The sequence below is a fragment of the Sardina pilchardus genome, chromosome 12 (assembly GCF_963854185.1).
Source record: "Sardina pilchardus chromosome 12, fSarPil1.1, whole genome shotgun sequence".
Taxonomy (NCBI): domain Eukaryota; kingdom Metazoa; phylum Chordata; class Actinopteri; order Clupeiformes; family Clupeidae; genus Sardina; species Sardina pilchardus.
In genome coordinates, this window is record NC_085005.1 from 25,280,753 (window position 1) to 25,301,807 (window position 21,055).

At 44.6% G+C, this 21,055-nt stretch overlaps 1 protein-coding gene across 1 annotated transcript in view; it reads right to left on the reverse strand.

Annotated features, from left to right (window-relative positions):
* Positions 1-1,138: 1,138 nt before the first annotated feature.
* Positions 1,139-21,055, reverse strand: part of LOC134098231 (sodium/potassium/calcium exchanger 4-like) — a 47,356-nt gene continuing 27,439 nt past the window's right edge. The window contains exons 3-17 of the mRNA XM_062551237.1: positions 19,794-19,870; positions 17,463-17,537; positions 16,676-16,760; positions 16,322-16,425; positions 15,196-15,270; positions 15,007-15,032; positions 14,680-14,733; positions 11,724-11,872; positions 10,388-10,557; positions 9,499-9,640; positions 8,373-8,539; positions 5,720-5,834; positions 4,724-4,836; positions 4,157-4,222; positions 1,139-2,002 (exon numbers count right to left, since the gene is read on the reverse strand). Of these exons, the coding sequence (XP_062407221.1) occupies positions 1,850-2,002; positions 4,157-4,222; positions 4,724-4,836; positions 5,720-5,834; positions 8,373-8,539; positions 9,499-9,640; positions 10,388-10,557; positions 11,724-11,872; positions 14,680-14,733; positions 15,007-15,032; positions 15,196-15,270; positions 16,322-16,425; positions 16,676-16,760; positions 17,463-17,537; positions 19,794-19,870 (1,571 nt within the window). The 3' untranslated portion in view covers positions 1,139-1,849. The remainder of the gene's footprint in view (positions 2,003-4,156; positions 4,223-4,723; positions 4,837-5,719; positions 5,835-8,372; positions 8,540-9,498; positions 9,641-10,387; positions 10,558-11,723; positions 11,873-14,679; positions 14,734-15,006; positions 15,033-15,195; positions 15,271-16,321; positions 16,426-16,675; positions 16,761-17,462; positions 17,538-19,793; positions 19,871-21,055) is intronic.

Consider the following 21,055-nt stretch of genomic DNA (forward strand, 5'->3'; position numbering starts at 1 on the left):
CATACGCCCACGCGCACGCATACTCGCACATTACAACCAGTCGTGCACACACACAAGAGGAAGCACTGATTGGATGGGAGGACGGCTTTGCTTTGTTTTTAAAGTGCAAATATCTACATGTAAATTCCACATCAAGAGAACATCACCAAACTCCCCCACCCTTTTACTGGAGGGGGGGTGTATGAAGCTCATTTAAATTCCCTGATTTCCAAAAAACAGGTTTACAACTCAAAACAAAACAAAACAAAAAAAAGAAAAAAAAGAAAAAAGAAAAAAAAAACAGCCCAACCAGAGAAGGGGATTTTTACACTCCAAAGTGGCCCCAAAGTGGGCAAGAGGTCAAGCAGCTCGCTTCAGGACGAGAGCCCTGGCTCCACATCAACTATTACAATAACAAAACAAGCAAACAAACAAAAACAAACAAACAAAAAAGAACGACAAAATAATAAAAATAGTACTATACACTATTACCCTTTGGAGTCGGTCCGTCAGTCTGAACAAATCCCACCAGGACTGTATAAATCCCACCAGGACTGTATAAATCGGAGCTGCCTGTCTTTCTCCTCCCCTCAGGAAATCAACCCAAAATGGCCGCTACCAGTTTCCACCTCTGTCCTGGCATGCAGATGCGTGGGGTTGTGCAGCTGGCAAATGATGACATATCAATGACATATCTATTTCTTGACCAACAAAAAAAGAGATAAAAAAAAAAAAAGAAAACTGATAAAAGATCATCCAATGGAATCACTGCAAGTTGAGGTTATACCCTCCCATTCGAGTGACTGGTAGAGGATGGAACCAATCGCATTGTCCCGACGACCAACTTTATGATAATTGCAAATGGATGCTCAATCTGCACTGATTGCATTTTGCCCCACAATCTTTTTACACACTCAGCTCATTTCTTTGTTTATGGGAGAAAAACAAATGACAACAATTCAAACGTATTGATACAAAAAGAGATGAGATATTTATGATATGTTTAGATCTCCACGTTGTGCAGTGCTGCAGACTCAAGGCCCCCACTCTCTAGAGTTGTCAAGAAGTGGACAGAAAGCAAAAGAAAAGAAAAGAAAGAAAAAAATCACTGAACACTATGTAACAGAAAGTGCCTTGGTGAGCAAGGGCATGGGGGTATTTGACAAGAGAGAAGAAAAGGAGCACGCATGCAGTTTTATCTTTTTTTTTTGGTTTTGGCAGGAAAGATGATCCACTTGTGGTTGACCTAAGGTCACAAGAAGAGGAGGAGGAGAAGGAGGAGGAGGAAGAGGAGGAGGAAAAAAGGAGGAAGAGGAGACCCCGAGGAGGTGGAGAGCTGCCAAGGAGAAGTTCCTCCTCCATGGGATGGAACTGGTTCTTCAGGAGAAAAGGAGAGAAGAGGAGAACAAAGGGAGGACATGCCAGAGAGGAGAGGAGAGGAGAGGAGAGGAAAGGAAAGGAGAGGAGAGGGTGGCACTGAGGACACTAAGGATGAAGACAAAACAGGAAACAGAAAAATAAAAAGACCATGACAGAAAATCAGACAAGTTCACACAAATATATACATTTTCCCCCAATCTACACGGAAGAAAAATACCAACAGAGGACAATGAAGGGGAGAGGATGGAGGAAAGTATTCTAGAAAAAGAAAGTGACCGTGTGAACAACAGACTGAGAGAACAGGAAAGGTAAACATGGGTCCCGTAGGAGTCTCGGATTCAATGAGTGTATGGGGACACCAAGACGCTTCACAGCCAATGGTGGTTGGCCGGGTGGTTTTGGTCGTGGGGCATCGGAGGACATCCGAGGTGGGGTTTGGGGACAGAGGCCGAGAGGCCGACAAAGACGGGTCGGTCGAGTGCCTGGCCGTCTAGAAGTCCCCCTGACACATGGGCAGGTTGACGAAGGTGAAGACGTTGTACTCGATCATGATGGAGAAGCAGAGGAACACCGCGTAGAGCAGCAGCACATAGATGCCCAGCTTCAGGTCCAGCTTCCAGTTGTTCACGTGGATCGCCAGAACCTGCCAGAGACAGAACGGGAGCCATGAGTTGCCCGCACAGAATCTCAGCACCAGAATTCTCAAGCAGTTTGGGATTCACAATCCCCACAAACATCTAAATCTTCGAGAAATATTCCAAAATTCAGTAACTGACAGTCTACTTTGTTAGCCTAGGTGAGCCCAGGTGAATCTATGAGCACATTTGTATCTGCCCACTGTGCCCAGTATACAGTATCTGCCTGGCTACCTGATCTTTTGAGCCCATTTCTGAATCATCAAAACGCAGGAACCAATCACAACTGCTTATCCAGCATGGGGCGGGCCTTATATGATGACAGACAGTAGAGTATGATTAACACTACAATTGAACACTTCCAGTGGGTATGCTGATAAACAAGAGCAAACAACTGCATTTCAATACTTTGTTTACAGAGAAAGATTTCTGGCACCAAAAAGATTTGGCAAGAGTTTAATTGATCAGGTTAAGTTTTAAGGCCCTTGGTAATTCAGATGTGAAAGAAGCATCCCCAAACTAAACGGTGAATCAGCTCGGTGTTGGCTGGGCTAGCCTACACACGAGTAGGTCATTCTCACAGCAAAACATTTGCTGTCAGATATTGTGGAACACAACATTGCAGTGGTGTTGTCATCACTCACATTCAACTGTGACCAGACTGACTTTGAGATTTATTAATTACATGCACATCTACCCGGCAAAAAGTCAAAGTATGACAGTTCCTACACACAGTCCAAACTATCTACCAATTAGATAGAACACTTTCTAGATCACGACTTATTGATGTCTACTGATTCCTTGTAGAATTCTGCATGAACATACTGTACAGTACATAGAATATCTGGACTTCTATGACTACTGCAGTGGGTTTCTTTTCTTCTCAAGGGTTTAGGTGTAAAGCTGGCAAGGCTTAGATGTAGAATAGCCTGTAGACTTCAACTCCCACAGTTCAGTGCCCTTGTTGTCCAAGAATACCCAACCTGAGGTCCTCTCGCTGCGTTCCCCTTACAGCCATATAGCAGAACGGGTCAGAGAGCAGGACGGCCACAGTCCTCTCCTCTCATCGCACCTTAATTAACTCTAGTCCAGTGGAAGAGATCTGAGCCTCAGCCTCAGCCGCTCATCAAACTTTTATGAATGAATGTGTGTGTGTGTGTGTGTGTGTGAGACTGAGAGGCTTGACTGGCACATTAAGACTCATTTTCATTAAGTGAGGACTTGATTCCCTCCTAAATTTAGATGTAATTAATGAGGGTGTTTAATTTATTTAGAGACTATTCATTTGAACATGATTCCTGATGAAGAGCTAAATTAGCTGTCAATCATAATACTTTCCTTATTTTACGCTCTGCAAAAGAGAACAATCTCTAAAAATCAGAGAGTCAGAGTAGAGATCTTTAAACCCTAAAAATTAAAAACAATTAATATCGCTTTGTGTTGAGCAATTATAACCGAGTCATTGGATATGTATACTCTTATGTCTGTAACATTTTTCTATATTTTGAGCTTTGAGTTTGTTTTTAAGGGTTTAGAGAGCACTACTGATGTGGATCACTGCATAAGTGCATTTAAGTGGGATTGCTGAAATGCAAGCTTAATGTCATATGTTTAGTGTGATGCATTTGGATTGGCTGCTGAAGTTACTAGAAAAATGTGACCACCGCAGCACCAAGCTAATTTCCTGATTGGTGTCGAGAGTGAAACTGCCTATGAATCAGCACGACAACATTCACAGGTTGTACAGGTTGTACGCAATTTGTGTCCCTCAGTTAAGCCTCATCAAGGCGACAGACTGCCATTAGTTGTATAATTATAGTCACACACGTAAAGCATAAGGCCAATGCTTGATTTAAAATAATCATCATAATTGCAACATGAATTGCAAACCATGAGCTAAAAAACAAATTTAAGTGTACACACACACACACACACATATATATATATATAAAATCAGGTTGTTTAACTGCTCTCTGGAAGCATAGGGCAGTATTATAATATATTCAGAGAGATTTTTTTGTGCAGCAAATGAAATTGGTACAAACACAAACAGAGGTGTCAAGTGATGTACTGGCCTCCTGTCCTGTGTAATGTGCCGTTGTGGCTTAATGAAGTAAAGAGCACCTGCTGCCTTAACTTTGAGATTTCATCGGTATACTTACTGTTAATGCCACAGAGCCAAGCAGCAGCACCACGGAGTAGACAAGCCCTCGACTGTTAATCTGAACCTATAACACAAACACACACACACACACACACACACACACACACACACACACAGAGAGAGAGAGAGAGAGAAAGAGAGAGAGAGCGAGAGTAATGAGACTTAGCAAATGGCTAAGTGAGAATCACCAGCATTTGCGACCACCCTACGACCTCCCGCCATTTTGATTTATGTAATTATGCGTTAATGTGGAGAGGCCAAGGTCCAGCTCAAACCAGTGCAAGCAAGGTCCATCTCAAAAGGCAACCGATACATTAGGAAGGTTCATTGCCATCAGGAGTTAAAAGCCTGACCATTTCAGGTGTACACGTTTACGATCACAGAATATCAATCACTCCATGATAATTATCTAGGCTCCCAATGGCATGGCCACTTTCCTGTCAGGCAATATTAACATGATCGAGAAAACAACGGGCACAGGCATAGTCATAGCTTGTGTGTTTGAACATGTGCCTACGGTAGTGCTTACCCCTAAAGTAAACCAACACATGATGTTTGTCCTTACCTCTGAGCCGTAGTCCACTGCCATGGTCTGAAGAGCCCATGGAACACCCAGGCCCACTAAGATGTCAAACACATTACTGCCAATGGTGTTGGACACGGCCATGTCCCCGAGACCTGAAAACAACACGCCCGTCTGATTTAGCATTTATTCAGACTAAACACAGGAGATAATATGTTGTGTGAAGATAATGAGCAAGAACTTGATATTGGTATTTTATATTGAGGTACTTTAATTTGAGTTTTATAAATTATATATGAATCACGATGAGATATGGTAACTGGAGTGCAGATATAGCACTTAGCCCTCAGATTCAGATATCAGAATTATAATTGCATTATCTTCCTTCACCCAATCAAAGATACTCCAGAAAATCCCCAGCAATTCATTACCTCTACTACTATGCTTACAGCGTACAGTGTGGTTTGCCTGTGTGGGTTACATTTCACCAGACAGTTCACTTTTGATTAGGTTGTGCAATATGGCACAGACTACAGCATTAGGCCTGAGTGGGAGCCATTTCTTTTTTAAAAAAAGAGTATTTTAGCCAAGGTGACCTTTTTGCATGCCCAAGTGCTTGTGCCAAGATTGAACTGAAACACATCCTTCTAAGGTGGTTGACTGGCAGTAGACTGAAATGATCATTCCAAAAATCAAATTTGGCACATCAATGGGATTTTGAGTGAAATTCACAGTGAGATGAACGCGCACGCTTGCCATCATCTGACAAACTCTGCCTTCAAACAAAATACAAAAAATAAAAATAAAACTGAAGCTCAACTGAAAGGCACACAAGCCATGTCAAATCTCCTTGATTGGAGTGGGATCAAACACTCTACGGTGCATCTCTGATCTTACTCTTTAGTTTTAACACATCCAATATCAATATATTCCTAGTATTTGATCTTTTTGGACTTATCAGTCTAGTGTTGAGGCCTTGTCATGCTTTGTCCCATTTGATGGTGCCAGTGGCAGGTTGATTGATTGACTGAAGCGTACCTTGCCGTGCCACGATGAGACTGGCAATGCAGTCTGGCACACTGGTGCCGGCAGCCAGGAAAGTGATTCCCATGATTACATCGGGAATGCCAAGTGTGAATCCGATGATCGTTACCTGGAATCAGAATTAAAAAAAACATTTATCATTGATATTTAAATGGCATTTTGCACTTGGCAAGACTCTGCACAATGCTACTATAACTGGTTATGTGCAGGGAAGGCCTACACATAGGATTCCAGAACTCAAAGTCAATATCTTTTAAAACCTTAAAAATGTTTAATCTTTTCACCTTCTCAAATCAAATTTTAAGACCTCAAACATTAACCGTTACATTTACGTGCACAACTAACTTCAACCTACATTGATTTTCAGACGATGATTTCTATGGACAATCGTATCAATCCAGAGATCAGGAGGCCAAAAAAAAAGCTCAAGTGAATACGGTAGGCTACATTTAGAATACGACACGCCCAAGATCCTATATGGATTGCAACACATTTCATGGTCGCTAGTAAACATTTTATTTAGCACTGATATAGTTTTTACATAAACAGTCTTGTACGCCTCTTAGCACCCAACGCGCAGCACAGAGTAATGCCTCACATCCACCCATTCACACACTAATAACAGAGGCTGTCAAGCAATGTGTCAACTAGCACATCGAGAACAGTTTAGGGTTCAGGCCAGGGTCTTGCTCAAGGACACTTCAATACTCCTCTACATTCTGTCCATGATGGCTGACCCTCGAAATGACACGTTGAGTCTGGTCAGTGGTTGACTTTGATGTGACCACATACCCAGAAAGCTTGCAATGGCTAAGTGAACTCAGTGCCAGTATTTGGGCCCCTGTCCACCAATCGTGTGTTTGCGCTGATGGCCCCCTGAACGTCATTTTCGGAGCAACTTCGGTCAATCTGCACCGATTGTCATTGATTTTGTACCTACTGAAAGTATAGACTTAACACTAGGGCTGCCAGATTACTGTAGCACAACAGCAAAAATGTTGTCACATTTATGACTTTTATATCATAAAAAGTCATAAAAGGGGGGGCATTTTCCAATAGTGAGCTGAGGCATTTTACAATAATGAACGGAATCAAATCATTCACAATCAAAAATCATGGTCGCAATCACAGTGTCAGAAAATTAGACATTTTCCCCAAATCGTGCAGCGCTACTTCAACACATCTAAAACATAAGGTTCAGAATTAAAGGATGCTGGAGTTACCCTTTGATCCCAGTGATGTATTTAAAAGGCAACTTACTTAAGCTCTTCAGTCACACAGTATCAGATGTCTTTTTGCCCTCACAACAGAAAATCCCGCTGCGAGTCCTCTAAAGATTACATTGAGCATACCCATGGCTCCACGCCCTTTGTAGAAATGTAGCTGCGTCACAGGCAGATCATGTACGTTTTCTTTTGATGTGGTGCTATATCAGTCACGCGCTCTGCTTTTAAAACTGATCTGGAAACCTTTCCCCATCTGTCTGAGTAAAGCTCAGAGGGACCTCCACTTGCTCCACCAGCAAATCCTGTGAAACTCTTCTACATACATGCAGGATTGGGTGCAGTTGCATCATGCAGAGTAAAAAAAAAAAAAAAAAGCAAGTGTCAGAGTGAGAAGATGAGAAGACCCAAGAAATCCACATTATGAACTTGAGGATTATTATCCCTTGATGTTTAGAAATTGTTCAAATATGCTGTGTATTCCTGACACACAACCAGAAGGAAGCCTGCAGCTATTGAAGTATTTGGTTACTAGAGAGCTTCCACATGCATACACACTTCTTTTTTTTTTTTTTTTTAAGTATATTTTTTTGGCCTTTTTGCCTTTATTAGTATAGGACAGTGAAGAGGTAGACAGGAAACAAGTGGGAGAGAGAGATGGGGTGGGATTGGGATATGACCGCAGGCCGGATTCGAACCTGGGTCCCCATGGGCACTCTGACCCGTAAATGGTACGGGCGCTGTAGCCTGCTGCGCCACAGCACGCCCCATACACACTTCTCATACGCAGATAGTGTTTATGAATCCATTACCCTTGGCATCCTCATTGACCCTCATGCCATGGAGGTTGGTGGACATTTTGGGACATTTTTCACGAGGTCAATACACAGACACTTTTAGATACAGACACAGCATTGATTCCCAGTGGCTATAAGTAGGGCCACCACCAGTCGACAAGTCCACTCATCGTCCACACCATGAAATGGGAGAAGACCGTGATCCAGACACACACACACACACACACACACACCTTCCCTGTGCCTATAAAAGCAGGGGCCACTAGAGGCGGTCCACTCACCATCCACACCATGACGTAGGAGAAGACGGCGATCCACACACACACACTAGAGGCCGGTGCACTCACCATCCACACCATGAAGTAGGAGAAGACGGCGATCCACACACACCCCACACACCCCACACACCACACACACCACACACACCACACACACCACACACACCACACACACCACACACACACCACACACACCACACACACCACACACACCACACACACCACACACACCACACACACCACACACACCACACACACCACACACACCACACACACCACACACACCACACACACACACACACACACACACACACACACACACACACACACACACGGCCGGTGCACTCACCATCCACACCATGAAGTAGGAGAAGACGGCGATCCAGACGGTGGAGAGGATGAAGGAGAGCATGAAGAACTTCTCCCAGCGCGGCTTGGCACTGTTGGGGATGGTGAAGAAGAGCAGCAGGAGCAGCGGCCACGAGATCAGCCACTTGATCTTGTTCATACAGCCTCCTGCACGCACACACACACACACACACACACACACACACAGACACGCGTGCACACACACACACAGACACACACAGACACACGCAGACACACGCAGACACACGCAGACACACACAGACACACACAGACACACACAGACACAACAGACACACACACAGACACACACACACACCAGGGGATGAGAAGAGGAGGACGGGGCCTTAGACTCATGACTGGGAGTTGCTAATGGCTCCCGTCAGAGCTGTGGCACTTCAGAGAGAAAGTCGGCCAATCACAGGACAAATCTCTAGGAGTGTGCTGGTGTTTACTATTTCAATTAGTGCAGAAATGTGTACAGACACAAACAGACAGTCTGGAGGCCCACACCATATTAGCATCAAACATTGTGTGTGTGTGAGTACTGAAGGAGCAGTTTAGGATAGGAGTGTTCTTCAGACATCTCCATTGATAATTCTGACATTGCCCTAGCAGCTGGACACACTCCTCCACCTCACACACCCCGACCATTCGCTCCCTATAATCTTCATCCCTTCATCCCTCTCTTCTCCTCCCTCTGTTCCTTCCTTTCGTCCCCTCTTTCTCCTCTAGGTCTCTATCCTTCCCTTTGTCCTCAGTCCTCTGCTGTGGTGCTTCATCTCTCCCTCCATCCTCCACTCGTCTCTCAACACCCCTCCATGCATCCCTCTCTACCACTTCACTTTCATCTGGCCTGCTCTATTGTCCATCTCTTTCTCTAGCTCTCTCTCGGTCTCTCTCTCCCTCTTTCTGTGTGTGTGTCTCTCTCTCTCTCTTTCTCTCTCTCTGTGTGTGTGTGTGTGTGTGTGTGTGTGTGTGTGTGTGTGTCTTTCCCTCTCTTTCTCTGTGTCTCTCTCTCTGTGTGTGTGTGTGTGTGTGTGTGTGTGTGTGTGTGTGTGTGTGTGTGTGTCTCTCTCTCTCTGGCTCTCTCTCTCTCCATCACTCACGTGGTATACTGAACGGCGAGGTCAGCTCGCTCTCCTCCTCTTCGCTGGGCTTGTCTTCGGGCACGTTGCCGTTCTCAATGTCAGTTTTGCCGTCCACCACGGCCGTTTCCACCCCGTTGGCGGCCTGCACCAGCTTCTGACGCTGCCAGACAAAACACACACGCACACACACACACACACACACACACAGAAAGAGATAGAGAAAGAGATAGAGAAAGAGAAAGAGGGGGAGAGAAAGGGAGAGCTATAACGCATCAACACAGCATCAACAGACAAAACTGTAAAAAAGCAAAGCTAAAATAACGAGAAAAAAAATACTCTTGGGCAAATGAAATGTAAACAAATTAAGACGTTAAGACGTTATTGTCGGCTGAGCTGAGCCTGTTCACATGTAGCGATGACAGTTCGTCATGTAAACATCATGAGTAAACACGCACTGGAGTTGCACTTGGTCATATCTGAGCCTGTTCACATGTAGCTCTGATCGTTCATCATCATGTAAAGATCACACATAAAACACACTCTGGAGTTGCACTTGCTCTTTTCACATGTAGCTCTGATCGTTCATCATCATGTAAAGATCACACATAAAGCACACTCTGGAGTTGCACTTGGTCATATCTGAGCCTGTTCACATGTAGCTCTGATCGTTCATCATCATGTAAAGATCACACATAAAGCACACTCTGGAGTTGCACTTGGTCATATCTGAGCCTGTTCACATGTAGCTCTGATCGTTCATCATCATGTAAAGATCACACATAAAACACACACTGGACTTGCACTTGGTCATATCTGAGCTTGCAACACTGTCCTGCACTACGCGTGACTGTGGGTACATGTGCGCAGAAATAGCTCATTGCCTTCAGGTCCTTCAGCTTCCTCATACCTCCGTAATGATGAGTCGGCTGGCCATGCGAAGACGGGTCTTGGGGCCAAAGTGGTTGGTGACCATGACACGCAAGCCGGCCTCGGGGAAGCGGTACTTGGGAGGGCTCGCATTGATGATCTCATCCACCATCACCACCGAGCCACGGCTGTAGGCCTTAGTGGGCTTCACTGTGTGTGATGAGCAGGAAAACGGTCACAACATATACATTCATATTCACACATCCACACACGCACACACACACACACACCTCAAGTGCTCCACCACACATGGCAATCAGACAAGAAATCGCCCACCAATATCCACAAACAAATTTAGTGACAGTACATCAATGACCGGCATTAAGCCAAGTGCTACATTTTTTTACTGGCTGCTCTGAATCAATTAAATTTTACTAACATACGTGGTCGATCTAACAAAGGCCTTCTATGCGCATAGGGCTGCGAAGGCAATGAGCAGAGTACGGACCCATTTCAAAATGAGAATCAGTTTCAAGTGTCAGCAAGAGGACAGAAGTTACACTGCACAAGCTCCAATTATCACTCTCGCACACACACACACACACACACACAGACAGAGCAAAAGGCAAGAAGCTGAGCTGGCTTTAGTAAGGCTGAACAGACAGGCATGGAGAGGTCGGAAAGGAGAGGGTGAAAAAAATCAGAAGAGGCGCAGTCAGATTAACGTCAGCACAGAGGAGGAGTCCAAATGAGATCTTTATGTGTCAGCAGCACAATCACAGAGTGACAGACTGAATACGCGAATACTAACAGCAAGAGTGCGTGAGCCAGTCAATGAGCCGGTGGAGAAGGCTACGCAACAATGAGCTGAATTGGCTAAGGAAGTGAGTGAGCGCTAATCTGGGAGGATTTGGCTAGTAAATTGTGCACAGGCGAAAGAAAGAAAGTGGGAGAGACTGAATGAGAGAAAAGCACAATAGAAGAAAGGTTTAGATTTTTTACCTCCACGCCAGCAGAGGGCAGAAGCAGGACAGAGGTGGCGAAGGAGGAGTGCTTGCAGTAGTCATTTGTCCACACACTTGTCCTCAAGAAATCCTAAAACTTTTGCTCAAGGAATGTACTGTAATAGTCTCACTCTAAATACAAGGTTTTGCTTGGCTGTTGTGACATGCTCGTTCAAATAACAAACCCCAAGTCCCTCACATGGAAGGAACTAAACTACAAAGTACTAAAATCTGTTTAGTTTTCTGCACTTAGATAAAAGGGTCTTTTCACACTCGCATAATGTATATCCACCAAACTACAGGGCCTTCAACATATCCAACTCAAAGCAGGATGTCTTGCCTCTCTCAGTCAGCCTGTCTGGTCAGCCTTACCTGTGCCCAGCAATGGCAGGGTGGGGTCATCCCAAACATTGTCATAGCAACCATTACCATCCTCCATCTCGCTGCCACTGGCGGCGTTTCCGTTGGCAACATTCTTGCTCCCTTTGCCGGTGAACAGCCTCTGTATAGAGCTGTTAAATCTGTCAAGGGAAGGAGAAACAAGCAGATATGACTACTGATTGACTGATTGATTGATTGAAACTTTATTGAACATCAAGTGTTCAAAAGGATATAAAAAACACAATAAAGCCCAAAGGCTTGTTTCCATTGCGGTCCTTAGGATGGAAGGGGAGTAACAGCATGGGGACATTAAAGTGAAAGGGGGTGAACAAAATACAAAACAAAAACGAATACAGAACAATAAGGCAATCAGAAAAGCAGACACATAGACATGCACTACAATACACAACAATAGCTAAGACAGAGACAAACAGACACACAGATATACAGTACACTATTCCTAGCTTCAAGTTCTACTGATTTTGTTTATAAGTGGAACTGGATTCTAATAAGAACTAACTCATATAGATTTACTTCCTTCAAAAAATGTAACAATCCATTTTGTTCATTAGGTAATAGAACACAAATTAACTTAAGTTCTTTAGTTATTGTTTTCCCAAGAACACAAAAAAGGAGAAAAGAAGTACTTCCACTAAGGTTGTGCGACGTGGAAAGCACACAACCTCAAATAAACAAGCAAGCGCGTGAGGCTTTGAAAGCACAAGCACTCCCTCTGCTATGGAAAAGTAGGTCTTGGCGCTGCGGCATTTCAAAAGCGCCAAACTCGGATCTCTCAGGTGTACGCCTGCCTGAAACATTCAGCATGAGGCCCGTGGTAACGCCGAGCCGGTCCAAGACCGAGCTGGAGCTGAAGCGGTGCGACGCGGCTTTATTTATAATTCAGTATCTGTGAGTCAGGAGAGAGCAAGTTTTTGGACAGGCATGAAAAAGACGAGAATACAAATGAGACCTTCTGTCTTTGTCGAGCTGCACTGAGCGCACAAACACGCAGATCCGGCGGCCTGCCTGTCCGTCTAAATCCCTCAGATGTCTTCAGAAAAAGTTTCGGGGTTTTTTTTCCCCCCTCTCTCCTCATGACCTGAGGTATTCCTGGCTGAATCCCATCTACGGAGGTCGCCACGAACAACGCATTAAAACTGAAGCTCCAGGTGGCTCTGGGATTGACTAATGCTCTTCCATGTCAGGGAGTTTTCTGGTTCAGCGTCGGGTCACGTGGCGTTCCGATTATCCGTATATGAACGCATGACTCAGGTCATGACTAACGCAGCATCTGCTAGGAGCGCTAGGCTGAGATGACGGCAGCACGATGCGCATCGGTTCAAGACGCAGTACTCACACGTGTGTGTACAAGCGCTTATAAAAACATGGATCACAAGGAGTTGAGGACTTCATACACGACGACACAAATGTGCTTTAATAACCGTCGTTATTCGTTATTACTCAGATGTGCTTAAATGGACATTAAAACACGGTCGGACTTCTGTTGGATGAGCAGCAGCAGGCAGAGTTACATGAATAAAGATAAATGAAAAAAGAAATCAAAGCTACTCATAAATGCACAGTGATGGGGTAGGCTACAGTACGTACTTGAAACTACTTCTATTTCATCATCATCAAAAAAAAAATGGACGAAAAACTTTATGATCAAAAGAGGTCAGCTTGTGTTTGGTGTCTGACTTAAGTGTGCAGCCTATGCCTAACGCCTAATTAGACACAAAAAAGAACAATGCAGGAGGAGGGGGAAAAAGCTTAGAGTAGAAAAGGATTTCAATAAGAAATATTAAGACACAACATTCATTTATATTATTCATCTTCCTCGTGCCTTCATTAAAGACAAAAAGAAAGCTTGGAACACCCGTCCGCAATAACTTTGCTGACTTTACCGAGTTGGCGAGCTAAAGGGAAGAATTTTTAGTTTATAAAATTTGACTTTATGAACCGGGATATTGGGAGAAGCATCAATAGTGACACATACTGTAGCTCATATTGGAATCCAATTCCACTCAGCATGAGGAACCATTATGAAAGCCACCAGATGTTAATAAGGCCACAACATCAGTATATTGTGCAATTATGGTGTGTGACTTCAAGGATGGCTGAGAAGCTCTTTAACTATACCCACTGATTACGAACTCATAATTGGCTGCTGGAACTCTGCCCAGCCAGATGTTAGGAAATATATCCATCTGCTCACGGTTTAGATAGATGAATCATTTGCATGGAAAACTGTACACTATTGACATGGAAGAAAGGCCAGCTGTAATCAAGTAATAAACAAATGTTGTAAACAATGTTGTTGTTGATGGGTGACCATGTTTATATGAGATTGGCGACCATATGGGAGGTTTTGCACATTCTTACACTCTGTGTAAGGCGTCCGAGTGTTTGTGTGTTTGTGTGTGAGGGTGTGCACACAAGAGTGGCCCTGTACACGTGTCTACACACACACACACACACACAAATTTCACTCCAAATTAAAGTAGGAGTGCCAAATAAGCTTAGCGCACAGCTCTCCGCCTCTCTCTGCACGCTATGCAGGAGGACACTAGCCCAGTCAGGAAAGGAAAAACAGCCGCCGACACATACACACATACTTACACAGCTCTGTGTAAAACTCTTCAGTGCTAAGCAACACAACATAGTTATTTGACCTTAAAATGGTCTCTAACCTCATTTTGACGCTACACTGACTGTAATATCAGAGACTCCATTCTCTTTATTGCCAGACGCGGAGCCAGAACGTCTGGACTTGTGCCATGCAAGGTCATTACGGGTAGGAGCATAACCCTTTTGTCAGTTTTACATGAATTGGGGTACCCCCTCGGCACTACATGGGTACCCAATATGCTGCATATTCACAGAAAGGAGAATTGCTACATTGTGCTACTTCAATGGAAGAGAATTGAGGGTGATAATGAGTACTCACTTCATGATGAGAATGTAGAAGCAGTACATTACTACCAGGATCAGAGCCTCCCACCTGGAGGACAACACAAAAAGGGAAATGATCATCAGAATAAGAAACCAGAACCATGTAGCCTAGACTTAGCTTGAGTTTGGTTTAAGTCATCCTAACTGTACTTTTGTACTTTGTGGCTTGGGTTTCTACTGTATGCATAACTCATGTCTCCCTAACTAACCAAAAGGGTGATTACAGCATGTATAAGTGCAAAGACGGTATGTCTTGACATGGGTAACAGTCCCACAAACATTGCATTGCACTGAAGCTCCCAACGGCCATGCAGACACTCACCATACAATCTTCTCATCATAGATGAACTAAAGGGGGAAGAGAATGGAGAAAGAACAGCATTAGACGGAGGTGTGGAGGGAAGAGGTGGAGGAGAAGGAGGAGTGTTGTGGTGGAGATGGAGATGGAGGGGCGGAGGAGAAGGAGGAGTGTTGTGGTGGAGGTGGAGATGGAGGGGCGGAGGAGACTCACCACGATGAGGGCCACCACTGAGAAGGTGTAGCAGATGGAGTCCCGGAACACCGCATACTTGGTCAACATCACCACCTAGTGGTCAGGAGGGTGGAGAAAAGGTGAGAGAGATGGCGTGTATGTACGTGCTCATGGCCTGGGATGAAGCCAGCTCAGCTTTAGTGAAGGTGAAGGAATTGGATTACTACTGTTGGAGCTGCAGCCGAAGTCAATGACAGCCATTTGAGATGGAACAGCTTGTTCAATCCTTGGATTTGACATCTACTGCCCTGAAGCCTCGGCAAATATTCCAAGTCTCACTAGAATGCAACACATTCTTAACAGAGGAAACTATGTCAGCAAAAAAAAAAAACAATAGCTTTATGGCAATCCTTGCAGCACAACACAAGACAGTGCCTGTCTATGGATGAGCTAGATTGACTATGACAGGGCGTGGCAGTTGTTGAGAAAATCCATCTGGCACTCTTGACACATTTAAAGACGTTTGCCACCAGCAATGGCCCCCACCAGCTCCCTCTGGCCAAAACAGCAAACTATTTCAAAAAGAACTGAGAAGAGATCTGGCTCAAATCGTAGCAATTCACCTGAATCTACCCAACTGACCTTCTGTACTCTCTTGAACACTGTTCTTTGAACACACACACACACAGGCTGCACTGCCAGTGTGAAATAAACCTGATGCTCAAACCCAAGCCCGCACTACATGCTTGTTATTTCTGGAGGTGAGTGGTTCACTATGACCTCAGACGGCTCCAGAAGACAGCTGTCCATTACCCCATACGAGACTAACAATACTATGTTAAGGAGAAGCCACAGAGGCACACACACACCTACACACACACACACAGCCACTCACACACCTATGTTAAGGAGACGCCACAGAGGCACAGGAACACATGACAATTGGTCAGTGTCAAGTTTCAGTTTTATCATACCATAACCCTTGTGGGAAAAAACCCGTGAACAATCACAAAAATAAAGTTCATTATTTGATTACTTGATAAATATCAGATTTACACAACAATAACAGACATTTGATGCAACTCATACAACCAGATACCACCATTTCAGCGCGTGGGCACACACACACACACACACACACACACACACACACACACACACGCACCTGGCCGGCGAAGATCCCACACACTCCGATGATGCATAGGATGTTGAAGACGGCAGAGCCCACGATGGTGCCCACACCCACATCACCATGGGTGATAAACACACCTGCAGCAGGAGAGGACCAAGGTTAGTGACCGTGTGTGTGTGTGTGTGTGTGTGTGTGTGTGTGTGTGTGTGCAAGCGGGAGTCCGACAGTTACATGAGTATCACACTTATGAGCGCTTTGTTTTTGCATCAAAGTTTGCGTCAGCTCATGAGAAACCATGCATGAATGAGCCGTTATAGTTATAGAGTGTGTGTGTGTGTGTGTGTGTGTGTGTGTGTGTGTGTGTGTGTGTGTGTGTGTGTGTGTTACCTATAACAGAGGCAAAGAGCTCAGGAGCAGAGCTCCCCGCGGCCATAAAGGTGGCTCCTGCCACATCTTCACTCAGGTCCAATTTCTACAGACACAACAGCAGCAACACACACCAATTACACACACCCCAATACTGCACAACACACACTCAGGTCCAATTTCTACAGACACAACAGCAGCAACACACACCAGTTACACACACCCCAATACTGCACAACACACACCAATCACACACTACACACACTTTATTACTGCACAAAACACACCAATCACAAACACTACACACACCCCATTACTGCACAACACGCACCAATCACACACTACACACACTCCAATACTGCACAACACACACCAACACACACCAACACACACTACACACACTCCATTACTGCACAACACACACCAATCACACACTACACACACTCCAATACAGCATATATCCGTCACATAATAAAACTGGGCATAATGATGAAAAAAGAAAACAATAAAAGAAATCAACAAAATGGCAAGAACTTTACTATAGTATACTTCAATTAGATAAACATAAGATAGACCAAAATATATATAGAACAAGTATATAGAAGCATGTAAGTAGTAGTAGGCTAGATTAAAAACTTAAGAGTAAACTTAAATGATGTTTAAAAGAAGCGTTTATCACCCAAACAGCTGGGGAAGAATGTTAAGGCCCCACTCCCTCCTTTAGTGGAGGTGTTAGTGGAACAGAGATGTTCAGTATGAGGGAAGAGCGTTCAGATCTCTAGGGGACGGCGGGACATGCGTACAGTACCTCACAGATCTTCTCCAAGGACATGACGAAGTAGTCGTCACACACAATGGCAAGAGCCAGAAACATGTAGAGTGCCTAACACAGAGGAAACAGAAGAGTTAGTCAGGGAGATTACACTCCGTTTCAGTGGGTGGGTGTGTGTGGGTGGGTGAGTGAGTGTGCGTGTGTACGTCCTCTCTTCCTCTGTGAGTGTGTGTGTGTGTGTGTGTGTGTGTGTGTGTTTGTGCGCGCCTTGTCTTTCTGCGCCAGTGCATATCCCTGAAATCTATATGTAAATGCCTGCATGGCATGAAAAATCCCAGCGATGTATTTTAATATGCTGTGTCCCCTGAGATTAGGTACGCATGACTTACATACATCTGTGTGTATTGTGCTATACATGTGCGGGGGTGGCTATATACACACACACACACATATGCACTGGGCACTCTATATGCAAGCGTGCATGAATAACTGAGTGTTATTGTTGTTTTCATACAAGCTGTCAGGAGGTCTACCGAGCTGATGTTTGCATATGTGCTTTCGAGTGTAAAAGTGAGTGTCCACAAGAGAGAATAACTGCAGCAGAGAGAGACAAATCCATAAGCAGTGAAGTGTGTGTGTGTGTGTGTGTGTGTGTCTCAAGCGCATTGTTCCCGCATTCTCTGAGGGAGAGAAGGTTGACACACATCATCAGTGACAAACTGGACGCAGCGCACAGCTCACCCCTAGCGACTGACCGATTCGTCCCTGACCATTTTCATCTCGGATCAATTCACGTCCACACTCTAGTCTACGGCATGACAAATGACCGGGGCTCTCCGTCAGGCCAAGGAGGAGGCATTATGAACTTGCTCATCCATCGCCCACAGCCTGGTTTGCTTGCGGCCATGCCATTCTTTGTCCACAAGGGGTGCCAAAGGACTCAGTATTTCAGCTTCGAGCCAAACCTGTGGGCTGACTCGTGTGTGTGTGTGTGTGTGTGTGTGTGTATGTGTGTGTGTCTGTGTGAGCTCACCTGGGGCCAATAATGAGTTTCCAGCTCAAAACATCCAGGATGTCTGGCCCAGCACATCCCCACCCACACCCCTCTAAGCCCCAGGCCCACACAGCCCAGTCGCAGCCCCGGGGGCAGTCTGAAGAATCCCCACCACCCACTACCACCGATGCCCCGGGTGCCTGTTCCGGCCCTCTTGGCCTTTGTCTTTATTGACTTCCTCTCGGCTTACGGTAGCTCGGAATCTGATGACTTTTGTTTGTACAGGGAAAGCGATCGACCAATGAAATTTTGTCTCGCGGGGGTCAATGATGGGCAGCGCGGCTATTTTTCAGCCTCGCTCGTTTTCCCGGCTCTAACAAGCAGCTGACAGACATGGTGGACGTTCAAGAGCTCCTACATAAACCCCAGTGGGGGACCAGTGCAGGTCAAACAACACTAAACGGGGGAGCAGGAGATCCCAACACCAACATGGGGCGCCTCTCATTTGGTCTTCTATACATCCTCCCTTCCTTCCTCGGTCCTCGTCCTCACTGATCTATATAAAGAATGATGGGGCGGCAACAATGGGGAAAGTCTATCCAGTGTTAGTTATAGATCAGTGGGAACGAGCCTGGAGGGCCGAGCATCGGAGATCGAGGAGAGATGTTGAGAGGCACCCATGGAGTCTGTTTAGTTCAACTAGTAAAGGAAGGTGCCAGAAAAAACAACATGGATTTGAGGAGCTCGTATACTAATACAAAAGCATGACTGTCCAACACTATGCAATATTCATATGTTGGATAGACAAGTCATTTTATACTCAATTTATTCACTCATCTAATTGCTAATGTTTTAAGGGGTTTGTAGCAGCCGATAATGTAAAAACGCCCAATAATGTAACAATGACATAACGTGATAATTTCATTGTAATAAAGCCAAAAATGTAATAATTTGACGATAATGTAATACAATTTTTGAACCAATAATGTAATAAGATTTTGCCAATAATGTAATGAGTTATCGGGTTATAGTCGGTCAGTCGGTATTTAGCCACCACAAAACACAAAAAATCTTGGGGGAATCCTTTCGTCTCCGAAATCTCCGCAGAACAGCTCCCTTAAGAGAGTGTTTTTAAAAATGTAACAGGAAGAAATGGGATCGGAGTGTGATGGCGGAACAGACTCTGGCTTCCACTGTTCTCCTCGACAGATACACAAACTCCGGGAGAACAGAGCTATTTCTGCACGCGAAAAACACAACAGCAACTTCTGTCAGTAGACTTGACAAATGAGGGCAGGGTAGAAAAAAGGGTGGGTGTTTTGCATAAGACTCCCACATCACAGTCATCCACAGATACACACACACACACCTACCGCCGCTATATGAAGTAAGACTGCACCGCCCTTTCGCTCGTCATTGGTAAACATGTCCGAAGGAAACTCACGTATGGCTGCAGAGAGAGAGAGAGAGAGAGAGAGAGAGAGAGAGAGAGAGAGAGAGAGAGAGAGAGAGAGAGAGAGAGAGAGAGAGAGAGAGAGAGAGAGAGAGAGGGAGTGCGAGAGTACGAGAGTACGAGAGGAAGAAAAAAAAATTGTGAATTTGTCAACATACAAACACAAACAAACACTGTAAGAGACCAAATTAAGAGTCTTTCTAAAACACCTGAAGCCTTTTTAAAGTATATTTTTCAGGGCATTTGTCTTTATTCAGAAAGGACCCTGAAGAGTGACAGGAAGCAAGTGGGGGAGACGTGTGGTGGAATCAGGAAGTTAGGATCACACGGATCACATCGGAACACAGGTTCCTGTGGGCACCTGGACCCAAACGTTGTAAAGATGCTGCAGTTGTTTTTCACCAGTGTTCCCGGACAAAAAAAAAAAACTGTGAAGCCTATTGAGTAAATTAGTATTCTAGTGGCTCTCCACGCTACATATCGGCATACATTTGATTTGTGCGCAGTGGCGGCAGTGCACACATCGAGTTTCACTCTTGTCTCTACATCACAGGTCTTGCTATATAAGTGCAGATCAATTATTTAGCAGACATCCCATGACAAGACACTCTGTGAGAGTCTGATGTAACCTTGCGGAGAAACTCGACATCCAAAACACACACGGCAAATGTTTTCTTTAAACACACACACACACACACACACACACACACACACACACACACAACACACACAGGGTGAGGTTTCACACTAAACAACAGCAACATCTGGCTCAGAGATCACAGCTTCTGTGAGGCATCCCTTCAAAGGCCTCATTAAAGACGAGGAGGACTCTGCTAATCTTCCTACAGAGAACAGAAGCAGGGCTACGGTTTATATTCATCACGCCCAACCATGTTGGGGGACTTTACATTTTAGATTGCCGGTATGTGTTGCTATTGGACTTATAGTGCAATATATACTGAACTATATGGTCTTCAGTTACAGTATGATATATATCTTGCAGAAGCAGGGCTACTGTTTATATTTAACACGCCCAAACGATATTGGGGGACTTTACCGTAATTTCCCAATTATTAGCCAAGGTTTATACATTGACAAAATGTTTTCAGCCATGAGGTTAATACATCACGGCAGTTAATGATATCAATATAGTTTTTTTTTTTTTTAATACACAGGAAATTA